Raw genomic sequence first — 26,144 nt, 5'->3', positions numbered from 1 at the left:
TCATTTATCCTCTCATTTTAATCGACAATATATATATTTTTTTTGCTCTTCGGAGTACAATTAATGTAAGATACATATGACAAAAATATAGATTTTAAATAGAAGAGAAACACATCGAAGAATTCCAAAAGATTAACAGTCTCGACAGCATGACTGATTAGTGTTACATTTTTCCTTGTATGTGTTTATATCTCTAAGGCACTATTGCAGGATCACTGCTGAAACCACATGAAAGACAGTTAAAGGCAAAGATGGATGACTTTCTACACACTTACAGAGTGGTGACAACATGTGGTCTTTCGGCACAGTGTGTCCACAGCGTGCAGCGTTTCAGCGAGAAGCCAGAGCAGACGCATGGAGTCACGGAAAGGCAATGCAGGTAGAGTGAAAAATGACACTTCTTCTTACCAAAAAGTGTGTTGGCGTTTTATCAACACTTGTAATAATCCCCTGCTTTTACACACAAACCAGAGAACTTAATCACCAAAAGCCAGCCTGGTGCCAGTGTGACTTTGAGACTGGGACCATCATTATGGCGCTTTTCCACTACTTAGTACCGCCTCGGTTCGGCTCATTACGGCTCAACTCTACGCAGTTTGGTTGGTTTTCCATTACTATAGTACCTCCTGAACGTGGGCGGAGTCATCACTGCACGACTTTGTTTTACAAACTAGTGGGCAGAGCAGTTGTTTTCAGTGTAACTGAATCATTAGAATCATCCATCCATCCATTTTCTACCACTTTATCCTCCACAGGAGGGTCACGGGGGGTGCTGTGCCAATCTCAGCTGACATAGGGTGATAGACGGGGTCACACCCCGGACAGATCGCTAGTCCATCACAGGGCCACACATAGAGACAAACAACCATTCACTCTCACACTCACACCTACGGTCAATTTAGAGTGTCCAATTTACCTAATCCCCATATTGCATGTTTTTGGACTGTGGGAGGAAGCCGGAGACTCCGGAGAAAACCCACACACACACGGGGAGAACATGCAAACTCCATGCAGGAAGATCCTTGTTCCAACCGGGGCTTGAACCCGGGTCTTCTTGCTGCAAAGGCAAGAGTATCATTAGAATCAGTTAATTAAAAAGATTTGTTCACAGAATCGTTCAGTACTTCCTGCATGACTGAAGCACAGACTCCGTCTGACATAAATACACCAGACTCCTCTGTTAAATATTGAGATTTATTTCCCTGCTAAATGTTAGAGATTAAAGGATGTTTAGAGGATTTTTAAGTCGTTTTAATCAACTGAAGTTGGCATTGTTCGGTCTGATTCCTGTGCCTGACGTCACGCTTATGCAGTCTGTTGCCGTCACGCATAGTAGTGGCTCAGCTCGCTTGGAAGCTCCCCAGAGCAGGTACTAAAAAAAAAAAACAGGTACTATCGCTAATGGAAAAGCAAAAAAGCCATGCCGAGGCGAGACGAGTCGTGCCGGGACCATGTAGTGGAAAAGCGGCATTAGAGAACCTCTGCTGTTCCTTTGGAGGATGAGCTTTGGCACCAATCAAAGGTCAATTGGCCGAGGCGTGTAAAATCAAAGCCATCATTTAATCTCCATGTTCTCAAGTAAAAAACAAAACTAATAGGCTGTAAAGGATGGCATCAGAGAAACAACTTAACCACATCCACTTCACCCGCGGCTGAGAACTAGCTCCTTTTCACTCTTTCCCTTCCTCTCACTCCATGTGTCAAACTCCAGATACACACATGCACACAGATTACACCCCGTTGTCAAACTAAGTCGACCACTCTCTCAACTCATAGTCCCTCCCTTAACTCTTGTGAACTGTTCTGTGAACGTCTCTGGAAAATGATCACGGGCAAAACTATACAGAAGAGCGCGGCACAGCAGTCCTAACCCCCTACAACATTTATCAACACGAGATAAATGATTTAAAAAAATTACCATTGTACCAAAAAAAAAAGCTGGATATTTGACATGTACATGAATATAGAAAATAGGATTTTCTCTCTCTTTATTACAACAGGTTAGTGTAAGTATGTGTTGGTCCAAAATAAAGTGATAAATGTAGGCGCCGCTGCATAACAAAAAAAAACAAACTCATCCTATTTAGGATTTGTGTCCACTAGGCCTCTTTTCCCAAATGTGACTGTTCTGCTCCCAACTGTTTTCGGTATGGAAGCAGCAAACAGCCACGGCAGGTGCAAAAGTAGAATTTGCAGTCTTTCTTAAAGGCTCTTAAGGTTTAGTATGTTTCAGCTGTAAAGATTATGATGTGGGGTTTAAGCGCTCTTGTTAAAAAACACAGCGCCTGATTGTCCCGGAAACAAAAACCTTTCATCACAATGCTTCCCAGCACCCTGAGAGAAAAAGATGCCCAGTGGTCACAGGACAGCATGGACTGGTCGGTCTTGAACAAAGCCAAGTGGAACTGCAGGTGACGCTGTGCGAGTCTGGGACAGCCTATGTTATATGTATTTCATGAAAATGTACAGTATTTTTATGCAGATGCGAGGCGTCGCCTGTGCTACGCTGCTATGTTTTTTGCTGAACCAGACTTATGGAGGCTTATTTTTTTTGGGAGAGTTGTGCTGCTCAGAAAGCATAATGCCCGACGATGATGGTGAGCCGCAGCAGTGAGCTGGAGCGGTAGTTCATGGTCAGATGGTGAGTGATCATCTCCAGGTCCACGATGTACTCTTTCGGGCCTGTTAGAGGCTTGGTTAGCACCAGCATGGCACTCACGTTGCTGGAACGCTGCAAAAAGCACAATTCATTTGTGTTTTACACCTTCAAAAAAGTTACGTTAACACACCTAGAGCACCAAAATGAGTTCATATAATGTATACATATATATATACAATACATATATATATATATATATATATATATGTATATATATATATATACACATATATACACACATATATGTATGAAAAAAACTTTTAAACCAAAAATTTTAACCCTTAAATTGCCAAGTTTTGTCATAATGTACCTTCATTTTACAGTAAAAAAAACAAAAAAACACAATAAATTATTTTCAATATACTTCATGCAAACTTGATTTGGTTTGATCATTGCAGCCTGGTGTATGTGAAAGATTAGCAGAAACATTTTTTTATATGCATTATTTCCTTTTTTTGCCGTGTCATATTTCATAAAATACTCACATTAACACACCTAGAGCACCAAAATGAAAAAGAAGTACATTCTTATGGTTTTTTTAATTTCTTCAATCCTTATCATACAAACATTCATAAATTTTAGTTTTTAACCCTTAAATTGCCAAGCTTTTGTCATGATGCATCAAAAATAGTGATTTGAATGGGCTTCAATGAGCACATTTTTGTGCATAGGTGTTCGTGTTAGTGTGAGTATTTTAGTTAATGTTGTTAACAATAGGCTAAAATGAAAAAAAAAAATACATGTAAAAAAACCTGGCATAAATTTTGCAACAACATGCATGAAAAAAGGATAAAATGTTCAAGAAATTAAAAGCCAAAAACACAAAAATGTTTTTGATGCTATCTTAACTGAGGTAATATATAAGATAGACTGGGGTTTCTCAATCCTCATCCTGGGGACCCACTGCCCTGCATGTTTTGTAGGTTTCCCTTGCTCCAACACACCTGATTCAAATAAATGGGTCGTTATCAGGCTTCTGCAGAGCTTGCTGATGAGCTGAACATTTGAATCAGGTGTGTTGGAGCAGGGAAACATCTAAAACTCACAGGAATGAGATACTCTGGGCTAGACAAGAGATTATTTTTTGTTGGTTTGAAACTAAAATATGTTCCACAAAGTGTTTTTTTTTTTTTGGCTTTAGCCATGCCTCATCGATCAGATAGGCTGCACACATTCACACATTGGTACACACATTCACATTCTCTCTGTCTGTAAAAGTATCTCTAGCAACAATCGACGTGATAAAAGTGTTTTCAAATAACCTATTTGACTGCTTAATTGTTTTTTACCAAACGCTCACTTAAATCTAATGACATTCTAATCAGCCTCTGCAGTAATGTGTGTTTATTCCAAATTTGGGTACAAAGATAACACGCCAAACATGGTGAACACATCAACACTGTGGCTGCTAAATATCTCGGAAATACGATTGTACGAGGTGGAGTCAGGAAGATAATAACAGTGGGACAACGCAAGTAATTTAATGGATTTAGCTCTAAACCACAGATTTAAATGAATCTTAGCATTTAATTAGTTGATTATTACCTGTCACACCCTAGATTTCCATGCCAGATATACAGTAGGAAGATTTTTAAAAAAAAAGCTTCCATTAGCTCTTACCCGCAGGAAGAATTCTCCTGCCTCATTCCCAGCTTTGATCCTGAAGGTGTTGTGCGTGTTGGCGTAGATGTTGGTGGCCTGAATCTGGAAGATGTCCGCTGGCACGCTGCGTTCCGCCTGGATGCTCATGTATTTGTAGACGACTGACGGTGGGAGACCCTGGCACTCTGCACTCGTCTGAGAGCGGCAGATACAGCGACTGCAAACACAACACATGATGCATGTCTCCATGAAACTGACGACATTAGTGTAAGTGGAACAAATGAAGTGGATGATGTTTTTTACTGACTTCTCGGAGGTTTTGACATAAGGCGGCTCACAGGGGTTTCTGGTATAGCAGCGGAAGCCCCCGTAATAATTCCAGCACATTTCATCATCTTGGCAGTTATGGGTCCCTGTTTCGCATTCATTTATATCTGTTGATTGGCAGAGTGACAGAAAGAGAGAAAAATGTAGTGTTGACCAGTCAAAAATAGCAGAGGCACTGCTTGTTTTCTCCTCCAACACAAATTCCACATACTTTGTGAGTCAAAGGTAGGGATGGGTATCAAAAGCTGGTTTTAAATCAGTACTCAAGTAGATATAAGCTGGTCAAACAATGATGCTATGTTTATACTGACTTCACTTAAGAATGGTTGGGAATCAGAAAATGCTAGTGCAGTTATTATGCACAAAAATGTACTCAAGTGATCCAGTGGTGCGATTGACGGCTTGGTGTGAACGCAGCATGAGGGAGTGCAGGCTGTTTGACTGCTTTAGCCAAGCTAATGTTTAGCCAAACTAACATTTTATAAAGCTGTCAAGACGAAACGGACACTGTTAGCGTCCGTTTTAAACTTCAAATTTATTTGCTAAATAATCCCAAAAGCAACGTTAGTCAAGCAGCAGCCACAGGAGTCAGTACAAACAAGGGAACAGGGAAAAAACAGCTGATGTCATGGGGCTGTCGACAAGTTTATTGTAAAAGATTTACAACCCTTCCCAAAACAGAAGACCCTGGTCTCTGGTGGTGAGGTAAGAGCTCCACCACACCTCTGTGTTCAGGCATCGTCAGTGCCAAATTGTAGAAAAGTATCAATAATAGTGGTTTACCACTGGCACAGCTCCAGCATGGTTCAGATTAATGAACCAAATCTTGAACTGGCTGGTGTGCTCACACTGAAAATAAATGAGTTGGAAACCTGAAAAGTTGGCTCCCACTGGGAAACCGGAAAAATGCTTGGATTTTCCTTGTGAACCATTATGTCATCAGAGGGCGTCAATGAAAGTTATAGATGAGAGGAAGAAAGAAGGGACAACATACTGGTGAAAACAGCTAAGGAAAACAAAGAGAATGCAGTGGTCTATAGGAGGCTGGACTGACGGATAAACATCATTTTGTGATTTATGTATAAATAAATGGGCCGGAAATCAACTCAACTGCCACTTCCCTCCACTGTTTAGGAATATGAAACTTTGGATCTACTTAAGTGGTGTGAGCCTGGGCTTGCTCTCTGAGAGTACTAAGGATCCAAACGGCTCTAGAACTCGATTAGGAACTGTGCTAGTACTTGGCGGTGTGAAAGTGCTACTGATATCTATAAATTCCTAATGATACCCATCCCTAGTCAAAGTTCAGTACATGTGCAATTATCAGATGGTGTTTTCAGATGGTAGCTGCATTTAGAGCAGCTGTGAAGATGCAAGGAAACACGAGAGGGAAGCCCCTGTGAGGCAGCAATCCCACACAGGCAGAACTGCAGCAGCCCTTTTCCTGCAGCACCATGAAAATAGCTTGATCAAACGTGCCCCAAACCACAGGGCTATTTCTGGCACAGCAACGGGGATTCATCACCTAAAGGTCCCCCTGACACAACAGTCTGAATTCATGGCTCCCTCTATAAAGCCTGCACCTGACCGAGGGGCGAGAGGGAAAAAATAACAGCTCACCCTTTGAGAGAACGCCGGAGCTTCAAATAAATCCTCTTCAAGAGACCAGCATCATGCATATAAATTCACAGAGGTGGCTCAGCGGGGCAACACAAAGTTACACTGTTTGGGTTGTCTAACCTCTGCATTCTTTCCATGACAGTACTGGTTGAGAGAGGATTTCATTCCTGCTTGAAAGCTAGAACAGTGGATGATAGAAGTAATGATCAAGTTTCCTTTAACAATTATCTTCAAAGAGTTCAGGAAGAGTGAGATGGGAAGGGAGGGAGAGTGGATAACCTCGCTTGAGAACATTTTGTGTTGTGTGTGAAAACAGAGAGGAGGAGAGAAGATGGATAAATAAATAAACTGAGAGGGGATTAAAAAAGATTGATAGAAGGGAAAAGGGAGAGGGAAAAGGGAGGACAGCTAGTACCTTGACAAAACCTGTTTCCCTGGAGTTGATATCCTTCTGGACATTCACAGGAGTAACTTCCTGGGCTGTTGATACACTGGTACTGACACATGTAGCTGGAGAAGCCGCATTCATCAATATCTGGGGGGAGATACATGGACATACACAAACAGAATGAGGCAGAACACGTTGAAATGGGAATGAACGTATGTGTGCTCCTACACAGTAGCTTTGGCAATGTTCAAATCATATAAAATGGCAATTTAACCCTTAATTACACAACCCTCCTCCCATTTATCCAGACTTGGTGCTGGCACTAGGATGTAGCCCCAAACCAGCAACCCTCCGGTTACAATCCAAGTTCCCTTTCCACTACCTTCCGCTGCCTAGATTTGAAAAATACTCTGGAATAGTGATAAATTCAACTCCTTTACTGTCTCTTTATCTGAATCAGTGTTATTTACCTTGGCAAGAGACCATGTCTTGTGCCAACTCGTAGCCCTGGTCACACTGGCAGAGGAAGGACCCAATCAGGTTGTAGCAATGGTGCTGACAGGGACTCTGCACATCGCACTCATTCACATCTGAAACAAAAGTGAAATGATTTACTTCTTCAGAAAGGGGGAGAGCGGGATGTTGGTGCCCGATCTACTAGGATTTTCATGCACGACCATGTCTAAAGCTTAGAGAAGAACGTCCGAAAACATCAAGTGAGTGGACGTTTTCTCTGTGATGCCAGAGGTCAGAGAATGACCAGCCTGGTTTGAAATGAAAGAGATGCAACACTAATTCAAATAGCCACTCTTTACAGCCAAGGTACGGCACTAGACTTAATGTTACATAATACAGTGGCTGCTGGTGATGAGTGATGAGTGTAAAGGGATGTAGTTAAGATTATAACCGGCTCCTTTATTATCATTATTCCAATAAGTGAGCTGTACCCCACCACAGGCTAAGAGGAGGCAGAAGTACAAACATGCAGACTGTACACAAGTTTGAGCATAGCACTCTATCACTGAGCAACATTTCCAATAACTTCCTTCAACCTGAGGGGGGGATTTAGCGTGGTGGTTCAGGTCCCACGGTCAGTCTCACTGTAACTGTGAGCTTTCAGGCGCTCAACGCAACGGCTTGTGCACCATATGTTTTGTTAGAGGCATTCCTGACCTCAAAATATATGCATTCTGAGAAAACCAAGAGGGAATGAGGAAAAACACACACACATCCTCTGCTGTGTACACCACACCTCTTCACATACCTGATTTATTTTTACACTTATTTAGCAATTCACTTCTATTAGTGTCAATTAAGTTAACATACTTGTTAATGTATTTGTATTAATGAGCATTTGTGTATAATTGTATGTATATCTTTTTGAGGACCATAATGGAGATAAAGTGAGGGAATTTTGATATTTTTATTAGAGTTAAGAGTTAGTTTCAGGGTTAAGGTTAGAATTAAGTTTAAGTTAAGGTTAAGAATGCATTATGCCTAAAAGTGTCCTCACTTAAACAAGGATGTGTATCTGAGTTCTTGTGTTTGTGGCTTTGGGAGAACCAAAAAAATGTATAAAACATCACAGAGTGAGGACATTTTGGGAAATTGAGGACATTTTCTCGGATCCTCACATCTTTAAATGTCTTTTACAGGGTTAAGGCCTGGTTTTAGGGTTAGGGTTATAATTGGGTTTAGGTTAGGGTAAGGGTTCGGCATCTAGTTGTGATGGTTTAGGTTAGCGAATACATTATGTCTATGAGGGTCCCCACTTGTATGTGTATACTATAAAGACTGTGTCTTACCTGGTTTAGAAATATACTACAACAATAAAGCTGTTATTCTGTTTTTGTATTTAGTTCTGTTTTAATGTGAATGTTAACACATGAAAAATAAATTAACATATAACAATAATAATAATAATCCTCATCATCATAATAAAACTTGCTGTTCCAGCACAGATTGTCTGACAGGCTGCATGTGAATAACAAAGCGTCCAAAGCCAAGGTTTTTTTTTGTTTTTTTTTATGTAATTTGACCAACACACACTCACACATGAGTACACATGGCTTTTCAGTGACTTACCAACACAGCTGTGGTTGTTGCTGGCCAACTTGTGACCTGCGTTGCACTCACAGTAGTATGAGCCCTGGGTGTTAACACATCTGTGCATGCAGTAGTGGGTCATGGCACATTCGTCTCTGTCTGCCAGAGAAAATATACAAATGCACAGGCGAGTTAATGAAATGGGCCGTAAGATACATATATAAAAGGCAGTTCTTTAAAGCAGGTAATAAAATAACTTTTTGAAAGATAGTGACTGAATGTGACTCACCCACACAGTGGTCTCCGGTCCTCTGGTAGCCTGGAGGACACTGGCAGGTGTAGGAGCCTCTGGTGTTGTAGCAGGTCTGGTCAGAGCCACATGTGTGTCTACCTGTGGCACATTCATCTACGTCTGCAATAAAAACAAACAAAAATCGTAACTCTACGCAAACTTAACGCCTCTCGAGTGCAAGACAAGACAAAGCAAAGCAACGTGTCTGGACTGTACGCACTCTGTGATCTGTGAAGTGTCTTCTGTGGAGAGAAAACATCATCAGTGACACCATCGCATCACATCACACACACACGAGGGCATGAACACCGAGAGCAGGCGATTAAATAAAGAGGGCTTTTATTTTGCAGCTCTGTGCGTGAAAGGGGGAAAACACAGATTATATCTTCTGCTAAGAGAACAGCTTTTTGAAGTTTGTGTATGAGGGAGAGAGATGAGAAAGAAGCAGTGCTGTCTTTTGTGCAAGACATTTTTGTGTAGTATACCTATCTTTAATGTAGCGTTACTTGTCCAGATTGCAACCATGACATTTTGAGCTGCCTTGTGGAGGAACAGCAGCAGCAGCAGCAGCAGCAGGTCACTGTTACTGATCACTGGTGGAGCACTTGACTTGCTGTACATTATTGGCAGAGCATGCATGTTAAGTATCGGACAAAAAATTGTGATGATTGTTGTGACTTCTTCATGTACAGAGATGTTTTCATGTATAGAGGCTTTTAATTTGACTCGTCGTTCGGAGTAGAGAGGATCAGGAGGAGATAGAACTCAGCTGATAACACTATTAATAACGCTCTCTTAACTTACATCCAGCAGACTGATGACACATACTGTTACAAACAAACACATTAACCTTTAATCTCTGTGCAGGGTTTTTGAAGTATGGTTCTATGAGGTATCGACACCATATCAACACTGACTTTGCCAAGTATGCTGCAATTTCCATGAACCACCCTGGGACCTGGACTGACTGATAACATGGTTGCCAGCAGGGACAGAAGGAAAAACTTATTTTAATAAAATCTATACCTGCTTAGGTCTACTATACCTTAAGAATATGTCCTCAACTTAAATTGTCCTTGAGACAGCCTTTCCCAGCTGAAAGATGAAGTTTGAAAACCACTCTGTTGAGCTTGCAGGAATGCAGCTGCCGATCTTCTGCTGCCTTGTTTGGTTAGTTTGTTTCACTTAGGTCATTTCAAATGAAGGATTTAAAGCACCACATTCACAAGGTGATAGAGGTGGGAATGAATTAACAACTGATTTTCTCAATGGACATTTGTTTCCAGGGCTGTTTAACAGCAAGAAATGCCGCAAACATACTCTTGAGATCATACAGATTTGATCAGGTGCAGATTGGAGAGCCTAGTATTAAATGGCTAAAATATCTTTCTCCTTCTGTCTTAGCTGGTAGCCATGTTGTCAGGGAGAAAGATGTCTGGATCCAAGGCTTGTTCACAGAGACTGTGGTGCACAACAAAACCTGAACTGGGCCTTTAATTTTAGGAATAACATTGCAAAGCTCCTGCCACAAAGATGAAACATGTCCTAAATTATTCAAAACCATATTTGCTGTCACAGAAGTGCAAACTCATATGTTACCAACTCAGATGTTAAAGTACTGCAAGGACCCAAATGTTTGACATGATCACAATTGATTAGAGCTCCAAAAATACTTTATTTTCCCCTTATGCTATTAGTTAAGTTTAGATTTTCCAGCTTGGACTAAAATAGATGACACATCAGTGGAAAGTTCCTTCTATCACATTAATCCTACAAAAAGTTTGGTTTGTCGAAAGCCACAGCTTCTCTAAGAAATCATTTCTCACTATAACCCCCCTCACCCACTTTTTTTCTGAACTTTATCTCTCGCTCTCTCTCTCCTCCACACACACACACACACACACTACAAAAACACCCGTACTGTATACTCTCATCCCGGTGGGCCCATCAGCAGTCCTCCTGGGTGGTCTGACACAGCCCATCATACTGTACGCAGACAGCCAGTGGGCATCAGTGTAACAGCCTGACAGACAGTTATCCTCAATACCACACACAGGAAACTTTTTTTTTCTGCATTGTGATTTGACACATAACAATAATCAGAAGAACCTAAGTGGAAAATGTGTGGTAAACCTAAAGCTGCACGCTGTCCTTTCTTGCTGACATGTTGGTATTGTCACTGCTGCAGGAGGCTGGAAAGAAAGAGTAACTATAGCAAAGGTCCACAGTGTAACAGTAAGGAGGAGTTATTGCCATAAATATGTTTATACAAGTGTATCATTTTGTATAATAAGGGCCTTGCCACCATCTTCAGTCAATATTTCAAAGTGGAAATTTACAGTGCAAACGAAAGCCCCTGGTATACCTGTGCATCAGTCGCACGGAAGTATACCAGGGCCTTAAAGAAGAAGAAGATCCTTTCGGGTTAGCGGGTAAGCAAAGGCCACCATAGTTACCTGAAGCACATGGGAAAGGTAGGAGTGAACAGACTGGACTGTTAAGACAACAAAGACAACAAATAATCAATCATACCAATAGAATTAGAAGAAGAAATTGCACCTTGCTGCTCCACAGATACCCACACCCACTGCCTTGACCGTCCACTGGGACATGTGCCGGTGAGAAAGATGCTTGATTTGCTGTGGGAGAGCTCATGACACAAAAGGTGGAGAGAAGCGGAGTTGTCTTAAAGAAAGCCCTTAAAAAAAAGGAAAACGAAGAGGGCTCTACAGGGCCACGGTGACAGGATAAGTACATTGGGGACAAAAACCCGTGGCTTATCTGAAGGTGCAACCGAGAGGCAACAGGTGTGAATTACACAGAGGGATGAATGCCCAGACAAAGATAAAAGCAGTGCTGTCCTCAGAGGATCTGTGCTCTGATGTGGCTTGAAAGACATGTGGGAAAGTGTGCCCATGACTGGCACCAAGAGAAAAAACAAATGCCTGGATTGCAGCGGTATCACATTGTGGGATACTGAGCCACCTGCAGCAGCCAAACGAGTCCCAGTGCAGTAGAGGTGTCCCTGCTGGTGCTTAACCTGCAGCATTCAGCCTTTGAGGTCAATAGATAAGCTCTCTTACTCTGCATGTAGACAACAGCTTTAGATCATATGTACAGGTTTGAGTGGATTGACAATGTGACAATGCACTTATGGTACATGCACTGCTGCATGGAGCAAAAACAGAAGTATTTCAATGAACAACAGCGAATAGTTAGACAGGAGACAGCAGCAGTCAGAAGCTGGGATCAAGTGCCATGAATCACAACCACACCTACTTCCTGGAGGTATTTGGTGATTCACTGAGACTGGAAATGCCTTGCCTTCTGGCAGTAGATTCTGACAACACAAGTCTGAGGTTCCTGATAAAATAAAATCCTGTCTGTTATTGCTGTCACCGCGCCAAGAAACAGACAACACTATGACGCTGGTGAATTGTTTTGGTGTTATTGAAAGACACATAAATGAAGTGACTTTGCCAAAAATGTACAGTGTTTGGTTTAGCATGTTAACGTGTTTGGTAATGAAGTGTCGAAGCTATGCATAAATCTGGCGACGCACCAGGAGTGATAAGTCTCTATTGCTGTGGTAGCCTTTATTTCTGTTTAGCGCAGTTTAGGTTTACTTTTTACAGCAAGCTCTAGGAAGCCAGGAAGTAGGCTAACTGTGCCATTTTTTAGTTGCTCCAAAATGTAAAAAAAAATAAACAATTTAAAGAAAAAAATACACAAGTCTTTACTCACACAAGGTGGCCAAAACATCTGGATTAAGTGGACAGTGTGGATTTTAAATACCCTGTCGAGTGTCGCAGCCTCCATGCAACTCCTTTTTGGATCTTCCAATGCCCTAAGATCTACTGTCTAAAATTGGTGTTGATCAAATATGTCTGATATATAATTAGTTAAAAACCATCTGTGCTGCTGCAGTTTGCCCCGTTGGCCCTGCTGCAGCTAACGTGACAGAAATACCGAAACGTAAATCATCTTTTGATTCTGAATGGTCAAAAGACTCCAAGTTTGTGTCAATTCCACCTTTCCCTGCACAGACATGTACCAGAAGTTCCTTGGCAACAGAAAACCTCCTGGATGCTGCGAGGAAAGGGCAGAAATACTGCAGACAGATATTCAACTATGCATTTCCTTGATATGACGCAGCTTTATTTGTTTCATTTATTGTTTTTAATTTGCACTGGCTGAAAGAGGAGAAGCGTCTTGTTCTGTACTTTTCTCCAAACATTTTAAGTCCAGAAAACATTGCCAATTCATTGCTATGAGTGCAATAATTTAATATTTTGCAGGGTATTGTTGTCGGATCTCAGTTGTCAAGTTTTGTTGTGAAGAAATACTTTTTCTCATTGTTCTGTTACGCATACATCGTGACATATAAATACAATTATCCTGCAATGAATAGAATATCTCTGAATCAAAATACTGTAGTGTACTAGCGTGTCCTTCTTTTTGGTGCTATGGGAATGGCCACCCGAGTACTTCCTGTATTTTCTGGCTTTTGTCACAGCATTTAAAACTTGAAGGATGTTACGATGATGTACCTCTCTCAGGCCGCTGTCTAATCTGACTCTCTATGCTGCTGTCACTGTGAGCAGTAGTCAGTGATTCACTGCTATAATGGTGGAACACACAAAGCGGTTGCCGCATTCATCTATAACAGATCATCTTGATGGAGAAGAGGGTAATCCCTTGGTTTCAACTCTTATTTTCATCTGACTGATTGTAGTTGGCATCGTTGACTGATTTCAGGATGAAACGGGGGCCAAATTTGGTCCACATATGGTTTGAGGACTTGAGTTACAAATCAGCTCCTTAAAGCGGGATTTGCTCTTTTTTTTTCCCCATCGTTGCCAACTACGATAAAATCAGTCGGACTTTTAATGATTTACTGACAATGAATTTGACAACGTTCCTGCCACGGTTAGGCGGCGTAGTCATGGCGACCTGGGAGCGAACCAGCGCATGCATCATTATGAAAGGTGTCGCTGGTGCAGGTGGATTGTGTTCCAACACTTTGCTACATGAGGTGCAGAAAGCATGAAAGTGTTGGAGGAAGAACTAAGCGCACACGACTGTAAATTGTTTCAGAGGAGCTCTGTGAACAGAGGAGTCCGAGCCGTCCTCACTCCCCTTCACGAGCTCTAAATAAAAGCACATGTGCTGAACGCAATCCAAACATTCATTCACGGGAATATTTTGTGGTAACTGCTACTTTGTCGCTAAACCTTTCAGGAGCTGCCAATTCAAAGTTACACAGAAGTGTGCGTGCGTGTATGTGTGTGTGTGTGTGTACAAGTGGGTGCAAGCTTGCTTTTAGGTCCCATAAAGTCTCCACAGCTTACCACATGCAGAACAGTCCATAGAGTTTACACAGGAAAACAACTTTTTATTGCAACAAGTCATCAAATGTGATGATGTGTTACATGTGGTGAGAAGTGACTGTTCTCTGAGGTCAGGTTATTCCCCCCCCCCCCCTCCGCCCCCCTCCCCCCTTTTTCATTTAACCCAGCTAACAAGTTTCTTGTTAGAGAGAGAGACTCTGCTGCAACATCACAGGGAAAGATAAGGGCGTCCAGCAGAGGAGTGGAAGATGTGGAACTGAGGGAAAAATGAGGAGAAAAAGGGTGGAGGCTTTTTCATTTTAAACAAGAAAAAGGGCTCTTTTTTTTTTTTGAAGATTTTTGAAGTTAGATTTACAGCCCTGTGTGCATGTGTGATGTCAGAGTTAAAAAACTCCTCTCTTTTCAGGGAGATTAATGCTAAATGTCTTGTGGGAGCTGGGGGAGTGATGGGGATGGCGGCAACTCAAAGAATGTGAGTGTGTGTGTGGGTATGTATGGATGGATGAGTGGGTATGTGCGCATCAAAGGTGCTGTGATCATCAAATGGCCTTTTTTTTGCAATGATTCACAATGAAGGCGTACATGTTGGATGTAGTTTGGTTCAGCTCGGTATGTTCTACAGTTATTTGCGTTTCCATTGTCAAAAGTCACAAACAATCCTACTTTCTTGGCACAGAAGGCTGCACAGAAAAACTCTGTAGTGACTCCATCTTTAAGTGGCTGCACCACTTTGCGTGGTCCACCAATGGAAGGATGCCAAAAACTGGTACCCTTTGCAACGTTTGATAATGGAAACGTAAATAATTGCATAACCTACAGTACTCTGCACTCAAGTCTTCGGGCACCACGAGCTGTGTTGTTTTTCTTGTCTGTCAAATTCTGTGATCATTGGCATTTGGATTTGAATGATAGGACTGAAAGTTGGCCTCATGTGTTCACAAGCTGTCACTGAGTGCATGTACAGTAATGCTCAAGCATGTCTTGAATAAACGTGGCGTACTAAACCTTTTGGCATGAAATAGTAGGACAAACACAGGTTTTACCAGTTTTAAGGGAGCCAGAGTCGTGCCATCGTACGTGTAAGGGAAGGTCACTAAAGACTTTAACCTGTAGAAGCTGTTTTATTTTTCTGAAACTGCATACAGCGTTCCTCTATGTTCTGGATGTGTTCCAATAAAGTGACCTTTGAACAGTACTGTGTTTACAATTAACAAATTAACAATTAATTATGTTAGGGTAGGGCCACACGGTGTTACAGGGTCCCTGTGTGCATGTTTTCTCTCCGTGTGTGGTGGTTTTCTCTGGGAACTCCGGGTTCCTCCCACAGTCCAAAAACATGCAGATTGGGGATTAGGTTAACTAGATATTCTACAAGTAAATAGTGAATGGTTGTTTGTCTCTGTTGGCCCTGCGATGGACTGGCAACCTGTCCAGGGTGGACCTCGCCCTTCACACTATGTCAGCCGGGATTGGCTCCAGCTCCTCCATGACCTTCATGTGGAGGATAAAGTGGTAGAAAATAGCGTGCAGCAGTGTTTACTGTGTCATAGTCTTTGTCATCGCATTTAATGACAGGCTACACTGTGCCTCAGTGGCGATGTCACACTTTTGGACAGTTATGTGGTGAGATGAACTACACTGGTATGAAAGGCAACTTACGTGCACACGTGTGTCGTAGATGACAAAACAAAACGTGTTTGTCCAAAGTTAGGACTAAAAAATAGTTTGGCCTGAATTCAGAACAATGTGTTATTTGCAACAGATTTATTCTGACATGACCGGGCTTGTTGTAATTATCACTTGAGAGCATTTAGTCTTGTTTTCACTGAACCACTGCAATGGAAAGCAGGAGCTGTTCCAAAGAACAGTTGGAGCCGTCCTGCTGTTGGACAGCACCACTGTTTCCCTCTGATTATTGGATAATTCAATCTTTGGGAAAGCAGGGGGCAAGATGAGCAATGTTAATGGCCCATAAAATTTCACATGCGGCGTCAAATGTATTAACATGTCATTCCCCAGCCCACAAGGGTTTGGTTTTTCCTTAACCTCAAGCACCTTGCTATTAGCCCCTCTTGGTAAACACTGCACTGCAACTTGTTTAATTTGAGTATAAATCTCTCTGCAGTGCAGTGTGACTGTGGCTGACTTGAACACGACCTCAGGACAAATGGGAGTGGTAGTCTTCCCTTTTCGATGCAAGTCCAAACGCAAAACAGATAAGAAATAATCAAGACAATCAAATTTTTCTTACTTCTGCTTCCATTTCCATCTGTATTGGGGCAAGAAATATTTCCATGCTCCAGTTATTCACACCACTCCCAAGATTCCCCCTCTCATTGCTCTCATTGTTCAGGAGCAACAGGAGTTTTAGTCATGTTGGACATTTATTAACTGATTTGTGAGTTTGTTCCACACACTTCTAAAGGTCGGGCAGAGTCTTGACGTTCTTCAAAATCCGTCCAGCGTGCCAGCTACATTCCCAACTGATAATAATCCTTCCTGTTACACTGAAAATGTCTGCGGAAGAAAAAAAAAGAAAAGAAAAAAAGAGCAACTCTGCTGTTATTCAACGTGGGGAAGATCAATCACTCTGCCCACCCGACATGTCGATAGGCAGCCGGTAGCCTTTTACAGCCTTCATAGAAAATTTGTGGCATGGAAGGAATGAAACCTATAAACACAGACACTGACTGGTCGAAATATCGCTGCCATAACAAGAAGCAGGAGGGAGAGGGAATGTGAAACACAGATTCTGTGATTGCATGAGAGGGTCACCTCTGCTGAGCGCAGCGGTGATTTATAGCAGCCCTGCGTCCCTTTCCATCATGAGGTAAACGGAAAGACCAACACGTGTTAGCACATCACAGGAGGAAGCAGCTGGCTCTTGGACAGGCACCGACCTCTGGGAGAATAATAACAACAACATTAAGCACTTACAGCGAGGACGCACGACAAAGCTGCTCCCCCCCCCTTACCTCCCTCTCTCTCTCTTTGCCTCTGCCACCGCTGATGTGATGGCAGAAAAGAGCCAGTGGCAAAGGGCACTCAATAACAGCACGCTGCACAGCAACACCGCACAGGCCAACAGAGTCGACTGGGAACACACTGGTCCCTTCTGGAAGCGCCGCAAAAGTGATGCCATTCAAATACAGAAGGGCAACAAGTCATGCTCTTATTTTCCAATTGTGGTTGTTTTCATTTTGGCTTCTACACTCAAGATATTAACAAAAACACGAACCTCAAACTACATACTGTGATTAAAAGTCTAAAACACCGCAACACTGATGCTGTATATTTAAATATAGTAGTCATTCTCTTATTTTAAGTTTATTTTAATATTCCTTATGTAACATACTGATTACTGATACTGTTTTAATCATGTTTCTTGGTTTCTCCACTCCAGATATTAACAAAAACACATATTGCCATAGCGACACAGATGTCATAATATATCCTGTAATTAAAAGTCCAACGCAGATTTTGGGTTCTTTTTTTTAATCAGCAACCACAAAGTTGCGATATCCACCAGATTCTGGCACAGTTTACAAATGGAAAGAGAGTTTTCAAAGCCAGCAAAATCTCAGCAATGCTGACTCACTAGTGCCGAACGTTCAAAAAACTGGACGTAGGAGGCAAACAGTGCTATCACGGATTCAATTATTTTCAATAAACACACAACATAACTGGAAATGTTTAAATGTCCAGTATGTAAGCGAGTCAGTGACATCGAATGATGGGACTGCCGATTGTAACAAACAGAGGACTCCTGCGCTCACTCCTACACTTTCCAAATGTATCGTGGGACCACAGTGGCCTTCACATACCTAATAGGACCAAAACAAGCCTTTTTTCTTTGTTTGCAAAATAATCTTCTCCGTAGACATGTTGCAACACTGTTTTTCAATGTTGTCATCAACTGCTAATGCTAACAATTGCTAAGCCGAGATATGTTTGCGTCCATGCTAGTGCGTCCATACTAGTTTTATGGATGGGACGATACCATTTTCTTTGTGTCCGATACCGATATCACAAACCCTAGTATCTACAGATACCAATAGTAGTCCAATACAGTCATTTTAGACCTATGAAGCTGTTAACAACACATTTGTGCAATTCTCCAACTGTGTATCAAATATTGTTCTCCCAAAAAGAAGACATAAACAACACAAACATGACTCAGCTAAAATGCTGTAGCTGATTTTCATTTACCTTTTTTACAGGCCATATGTAGGATTTTGTGATTGTATCGGATATTTACATTAATATCTGATGTCTGATATTTTGACTAGCATCAGACCAATACTGTTTTTCTCAACTGGAACGCAGTTAGCTTAGGGGTGCCGTGAATCCCACTTCCAACTTTCAGGTTCCTATATAAATGGAATGCAGCAATATTCTTTTTTTAATTTTTTTATTAAAAGAGATAATACAATTCCTGCCAATAAACCTGTCTAAATGGTACACTCTGTACCTCTAATAATGAAAAAGGATATTATTATACAGTTGAAAAATAAGCTTCTCTTTGCCCTTTAGTTGACGAGGGCACCAATTAGGGAACTTAAAGGAACTGAAACCATCTAAATATTACACAAATTACTGTTATTGTAACAAGAACTTAACAAAGGTGTGAACCTCAAACAAATTAACAGTCAGGCTAATGACTTTATGAGGCTGTATTTAGCATTGTAGCTGCATTTAGCATTCGCATCAAGCTAAATGCTAATGTTGGCATACATTAGCATGTAAGCCATCCGTGTGTTTGATCTGAACTATAAACTGTTGTCGAGCTACACACCGACAAACATCGCCATGGCATCAACAGTTCAGAGGCTTAAAGATGAAACAGCGGCTGAAGCTGCAGAGTCACAGGTGCAGCCCCGGCTGAGCCGTAAAATCACAAGGCACAATCGCAGAGTAAAGACACACTGATGCAGGACAGTGCAAATCATTAGTCTGGAAACAGGTGGAAGAAAAGAGCTGGGCTGGTAATAGAAGGGTCTTAGGTACAGGCACAAAGGTTTGCCTCGTGTGTCTTTGACGCAGCCGGCCAGTTTACATCAAGAGATCCAACATCTTGTAAATTCTGCAGTGTGCAGCTCACAATCCGTTTATCTGTATCTTAAATTTAGGATGGAAACAAACAGGAACAGGATAACATCTAAAGGAATTTCCTGAAAAAGTGTGATCACTGTCAAATTATGCTCTACTTAAATTGTGTGTGGAATGACAGGGACTGGTTTTTAGGGAGTTCATTCTTCAAATGCAAATGCGAGGACGAGGCACGACGAGCAGAGCAATAAAGTTGAAATTGCTTAGGACAGATGGTGAGGTTTGCTGGCAGAGCCTACGCTCTCTGTGCATTCCTGCTCCGTGCAGATCAATCCGATGCTTATCTGTCAAGGTGTTGAGTAATTCCTACCATCACAAAAGATGGGTGCAAACGGAAAAAAAAAACAAGCGCTGCTGACATTCCAGAGATATTCCTCTAAAGTGCATTGCATCTGCATGGAAAAATGTGACTGCATGTGCTCGGAAAAGTGCACAGGTTCTCTGTCACAGAGGGCTTAACAGTCGACATAGCTGGGGAAAGATTTCCAGCCACTGCAGGTGAAGAGCATCCAGACGTAGCTGGAATTAGTCAGGCATGTAGGTGGTAATATGGCCGACATGACCTCGGGAAACCAGACAGGTAAACAGGAGTGGCATGTCCTTTCATGTCCCATCGAGAGTGTCTAATTTAGAGATGAAAAATAAATAGGCAGAACTTCGAGAGTGTAAACTTGTGAGGAGAATAATAGAAGCCGCAAAGTGTAAGACGTGTTATTTATCGTTCTCTTTGACCGATATTATATGCCGGAGCAGCCAATGAAAGCACGGTTAAGTGTAGTATTCTTCAAACACGAGGGTGTACTCTCAAAACTGAAAAATCGACAAATCAAATAATAACTGCTTTCCACTTTTTTTTTTGTCAGATTTTACTCACGGATTCGACTCCGTTTGATGGACAACCTTAATTTCCAAGTGATCTCACCTCTGAAGAAAATCAGAGTTAGTGCGCTCACACAAGAGCACAACAAGCCACTTGTAGGAATCGCTCCCGGTGCTTAACACAGTAAGTGTGTGTGTGTGTGTGTGTGTGTGTGTGTGTGTGTGTGTGTGTTTGTGTGTTTGGAGTGTGGGGAGGTCATGGAAATGTGGGGGCATCATTAAGCTGTCACACTTACAGTAAGAGTTCATAGTTTTTCTTGTGTGTGGCCAGGCTGGAGGTGCGAGCCAGCTTCCCTCGATGTGTCACTACAACAACACACACTTAAGCCTCAGGGTTCACACTCGGGGCTGAAGGCTTGATTACTGTTGCAAGAACCGTTCACAGGGCAACAAATATTAAAGCAACCTTTAAAAGGGGAAAATATCAGTGTACAGTGTATTATGTAATGCAGTTGGTGGTTTGTTTCACTTTTGCTCAGCGTACAGACCCCGGGCTCTTCAGACAACGCTGTTTTGTTGGAGTCTATTTGCATAAGTTCTGCTTTGGAAAATTGGCTTCATTTTTTTTTTGTGCAGAGCATTCAGCGGATCTTTCTGCAATTATTATTGCCACACACTCAGCTATAAATCAGCGAAGCAGCTCCCCAGCAGGCCAACCCATGACGCTGGTACAACCTGGCTTGGCCAACGCTCCGGCACTTCTGCGGTAATTTAGTCAGTGTCAGCCTTTCATCTTCCCCTTTGCCCTACCTGACTCGGCACCCTACGGTTTCCTCCACAGAGTGGTGAGTTAGCAGGGAAGGAGCCTGATGTAAGCGCTATTTGATACATTTGAGGTTTCCCTCCGTTGGGAGCTAATGGGAATTCCTTTGCGAGCAAGTATATGTCAGCTGTGCAAAACAGCCACTGTGGAGCAGAGGGGAAAGAGAAGAGATGACAATTCTGCCTCCAAGAACAATTGGCACATTGTGGCAAGTTAGAGGTAATGACGGAGAAACCAGAGACCGATGTAAACAAAGATTATATCACTCCACCAGCAGAAATATACACCCACATCAAGCTGCCTTCCAGTTAAAGCCCCAGTCATCTCAAAGCAACAACACTGACAGCAAACAGCCAATCACTGTTCAGCCCATGCACTGGAACCGCACACCAGGAGTGAATGACTAACTTTTGTACCCAGTCCAGCTCACTTTAGCTGATACGCTGCCATGTTTTACACTCTAATAAAACCAAAATGGGTCCCAACTCAGAGGAACACATAAAGCACCTCACACATGCGGTATCTTCGCCCCAGGTGTAAAATCAAATGTGTTACTCTCACCAGAACCCTGTGATCACAAGCCTCACCGCGCAGCCACTCACCACACGCCTCCGCAGCCACTTTATTAGGTACACCTGTTCAACCACTTGTTAATGCCAATTTCTAATGAGACAATCACGTGGCAGCAACTCGGCGTGTAGACATGGTCAAAGCGAGCATCGCAATGATGAAGAAAAGTGATATCAGTGACTTCAGCGTGGTTGGTGAGGGAGATAAAAGTAATTTTTAGAGCATGGAAGAACCATAGAGAAAACAAATATCCAGGGAGTGTCAGTTTGCTTTGTGCAAATACTTTGTTGATGGCAGAGATCAAAGGAAAGGCACCTTTTCAAAAAAGCACCTTTTGAACGCAGCCAAAACTGCCAGTGATTTGATTTCGCTCTGCAGATCTGCCGTCTGGCAAGAACACTGTTTTGGCTAACTAGAGAATCTCCGGGAAAAAAAAAAAAGGGAACCATTCACAAAGCCATTTGTTGTGGAGGAGAAATACAATTACAGTATCAACCATCTTTATGGAACTTTATTATTTTAAAACTGAAAACACAAAATCTAAATTCTGGTATTTGCGAGCATTTTCGAGCACCGGTATACGAACGCGGCAGACTCAAAACACCACTGCAAGTGAGGCATGACGAAGACCATCTCTGAACACACAACACGTCGATCCTTGAAGCCGATGGGCTACAGCAGCAGGAGACCACCACACGTGCCACCTCTGTCACTTTATTACGAGTCCTCTATACTTACAAAGTGTCTGGTGAGCGTATATATTAAAATACAGCAAAGTCTTTACGTGCATTCCCCTTAATCCTTCACTTTCTCACGGACTCAGAGAGTTGAAAAACTCAAAGATGTAAGAGGTTACGAGCGTGTGATTTCTGTCCCTCAGGTGCAGCCTAAAACATCTGGGCACCATTGTGTGTGTGCGTGTCTTTAAACCCCTCCCCACTTGTGTAGATCAAAGAGCCTTTCTATACTGTGCATGAGCACATGCACAATTTAGTTATAAATTCTCAAAGAACACCTCCAACTCCTAAAACAAGGGTTTTTTTGGGGAAGAAGGTGAACTCGGGCCAAAAACCCCTCACGCTGTGAGCGACTAAAGAGTTCTAGAAAACATGACATCACAAAGAGGAAGAGCGAGGAGCTCGCTGCACATCTGGCGGCTACGCATGGTTTAGATGTTACATGACTGTCAGCGAGATGGATGAACGGTTCACTTCTGGAGCTCCACTTGTTGAGGCTCTAAAGTCATTAGTGGGTCATTATTGAATGCCTTCACAGCTCTGCTGGAGACACACTCAGAAGCATTTTTTCCAGGCAGCAGCGCCACATCTGTCCAAGTGCAACATCGGCATCTAATCCCAGGAGTGTGTGCGGGCAGTCGGTGCAGAGGGATTATACTCTGCAATTTGCCATTTTCCTACAGTTGCAGTTTAATTTGTGATGTCATATTTTAAAATTCAAGCTTCAAAACTGTTATATTTTAAAGTAGGATGGAACATTACCACATTACCACCACTAGTATTATAATGCAAAGACAATTTAAAGATACACTTTATGGACAAAAGTATTAATTTATGAGGTCAGACACTGCTGGACGAGAAGACCTGGCTCACAATCTCTGTTCCAGTTCATCCCAAAAGGGGCTCGATGGGGTTGTGATCAGGACTCTATGCGGACCGGTCAAGTTCTTCCACACCAAACTCAAAGTCAAACTATGTCTTTATAGTCTTTATAAAAAAAGGGCCTTTCCTCAAACTGTTGCCACAAAGATGGAATAACCTTGTCCAAAATGTCTTGGTATGCTGAAGCATTAAGAATATCTTTCATTGGAAATATGGAGCCTAACTCAAAGCCCGATTAAAACACTTGAATTCAATAGTTAACAGGTGTGGCCAAATACTTTTGTCCATATACAGTAGTGTATGAATTGCTTCTGATTGGCACAGAACATCCATCCATTCTAACGCTTTATCCTCCACATGAGGGTCGCTGGTGCCAATCCCAGCTGACATAGGGCAAAATGTGGGGAAACACAGTGGACACATCACCAGTCCATCACAGGATAAACAACCGTTCACCCTCATATTCACACCTAGGGTCAATGTAGCGTGTAAAATTAACCTCTGCATGTTTTCGGACTGTGGGAGGAAGCTGGAAAACCCGGAGAAAACCCACACACACACGGAGAGAACACGCAAACTCCATGGAAGATGTTAAAAAGTGGCTTTTTCCTGGCAGTCATCCATTTTGCACAAGAGTTTCTCATCACAGTTTACTGAGATATGGGAAAATGCAGCTTAGAGCTAAACAAAGGGAGGTGTGGATGATCTCACCTCTGCAGAGGTTTTGCTCATCTGCAGTAAATCCTGGCGAACAGCGGGCGGGCCAGCCGGGCTGAGGGACTCTCGCGGGACCAGGAAACACCGGCGGAATCTGAGGCTGGTTCGGCGGGACCGCAGGGACGGTATCTGGCGCCGGCACCTGCTCGGTCTCCTGACTGATGTAGATGACAGCGCTCTTGGGGAGGCAGAGGTATCCACCAAAGTGGTTGATGCACTGCATCCCTCCTTTGCAGGCGTCGTCTAACAAAGTGCACTCGTCGATGTCTGAAGCAGAAAAAGCAGTGTGACAAAAAGAAAGAAAGAAAGAAAGAAAGAAAGAAAGACGATGTAGTGATTCTTTTACATCTTTAAAGAATTAAAAATAGATTTAAACGTCCAGTGTGTGAGAATTAGTGACTGCAGATTGTAGTCCATCCCTTTCCCAAGTGTATCAATATAGTTAAGGTACAAGAGAGGTCATCATTTTCAATGCTTTACATCAGATGTGTGAAATTATTCTGTGCTTGTCATTTTCCTTTACATAAAAATGTTAAAAAAAAGACACTCAGACAATCAGGGATGTCCTAAATTTGCAAAGTAAGCTTCCAGTTTCTGGCAGCTGCAGAAACATGATGATGCAAGATGGCAGCCTCTGTAAACCAAGGCCCTTGTTTAAAGTACATAAAATGCCAAGTCTAAGGGAATGAAAACCAAATTATTTTTATTTTTTGAGTAATTATACAGTTGTACAAACATACTAATGGGGTGACATATTCAATTCATTCCAAGAAAACCTCCTAAAATGTTACATGCTGGACCTTTAAAAATAAAGATGTGCACAGAGCAATACTCACCTCTGCACTGCTCTCGGACTCTGTCATACTCGTATCCCTCGGTGCACTGTGAAGGAAACACACACACATGTTCATGTCCTTTGGTGCATGGACATAAAAAGCTTGTTGAGTGAAAACCTGAACTTGAACTTTTCTATTTAACAAGAAAAGAAAAAAAAAAGAAGTGCCACTGAGACTTGGCCAAGACTGGCAGAGGCACAAACACAAACAGAGATACACAAAACTTTATTAAGTTACTACAGTCATGCAACATCATTCTTGAGTTTCAGAACAGTATGGCACGTGGGAAGAATGCATAAATAAAACACCATGTCAAAGACATAAAAGAGAAAATAAACAGTTGAAGAATTCAAATTCCAAACTTCCATCAACTAAAAACCAAACACCAAAAAACACCAAACACCATCAGGTAAAAGAAAGTTGGACTTACAGTGTAGGACACGGGTTCCTCAGCCTCCTGAGAGAGGACATGCGTGAACAGAGCGCAGAGACACACACAGATCCCCAGCATGTCTGCGGAAACGCTGCTACGAGATGCGGAGGAACCGACTGGATGGATGAAGAGAGCGCAAGATCATTTTTTGGCTTGACAAGCCCACATGTTTTAATACCAGTTATTACATCACTGATGGCATTACTTAACGAGTCTGAACGCGTCCCCCTGCTGGCGTGATGTTTATGTTGGCGCCGCTCCAGCTAAATCTGTGACTTCGACTCCGAGTGAAGTGTTTTTCTGCCGTTTTTTCCCCAGAAGGATTAGCGCGTAATGCGCGTAACGATCGTGCGTAAACACGTCCCAATTGTGTGTGTCACGTCTGTCAGCGAAACGAGCGGGTTAATCAAGCGTGATGCCGAGCTCGTGTGAAAAACAAACATTTGCAACAACACATATTTGCACCGATCGAATTTTGACGTGCGTTGTTTTCTCCGCAGCGCAAACTCTCCCGAAGACACTTGTCTCTGCACCGTTTCCGAGCGACGTCAGAGACAAGTGCTGCAGCAGATGCTTCGTTTCAACATGAAATGTTAATGCGCATCGTGCCTTCTGCGTGTTCTCTCCTCTGCTGTCTGCAAAGTAAAATACATCATCTCGCAGTGTCTTGGTGACCTTACCTGTGTGCAATTACCTGTGGATCTCCAACTCTCCCTACGTGCCCAGAGAAAACAGTCCAAAACAGTCCAGCCGTGTGCGCGGAGCGGAGCCTGCCTTCTATCCACGCAAACTGCGCAGCAGTGGACGTTTAAGTGGGTGTCTGAGTGCAAGTAGCACTTGTGATGAACATGCGGCTCGTACAGTGTGACATGCTGGGGGCGGTGAACCGGGCAGGTTGAGCTCCGGGTTTGCCTCTCACCGGGGCGCAGTGAG

At 42.5% G+C, this 26,144-nt stretch overlaps 1 protein-coding gene across 3 annotated transcripts; it reads right to left on the bottom strand.

The window, feature by feature from the left end:
• efemp1 (EGF containing fibulin extracellular matrix protein 1) lies at window positions 1-26,144 on the bottom strand. 3 transcript variants are annotated; one of them, XM_058652053.1, is made up of 11 exons: window positions 25,892-26,144; window positions 25,209-25,327; window positions 24,779-24,824; window positions 23,937-24,209; window positions 8,932-9,054; window positions 8,682-8,801; window positions 7,067-7,186; window positions 6,624-6,743; window positions 4,569-4,695; window positions 4,280-4,478; window positions 1-2,731 (listed from the first exon to the last, which is right to left on the bottom strand). In XM_058652053.1, the coding sequence occupies exons 2-11, from the start codon at window positions 25,287-25,289 to the stop codon at window positions 2,570-2,572; spliced, it is 1,371 nt and encodes a 456-aa protein (XP_058508036.1). In that variant the 5' UTR covers window positions 25,290-25,327; window positions 25,892-26,144; the 3' UTR covers window positions 1-2,569. The 3 variants fall into 3 exon arrangements, with proteins under 3 accessions (XP_058508036.1, XP_058508037.1, XP_058508038.1); XM_058652054.1 differs by having other exon boundaries at window positions 25,906-26,144; XM_058652055.1 differs by lacking the exon at window positions 25,892-26,144 and adding an exon at window positions 25,417-25,607.

The sequence above is a fragment of the Solea solea genome, chromosome 15, assembly GCF_958295425.1.
Source record: "Solea solea chromosome 15, fSolSol10.1, whole genome shotgun sequence".
Taxonomy (NCBI): domain Eukaryota; kingdom Metazoa; phylum Chordata; class Actinopteri; order Pleuronectiformes; family Soleidae; genus Solea; species Solea solea.
Note: the sequence above shows the minus strand (reverse complement) of the source record. Positions and strands in the feature narration are given on the sequence as shown.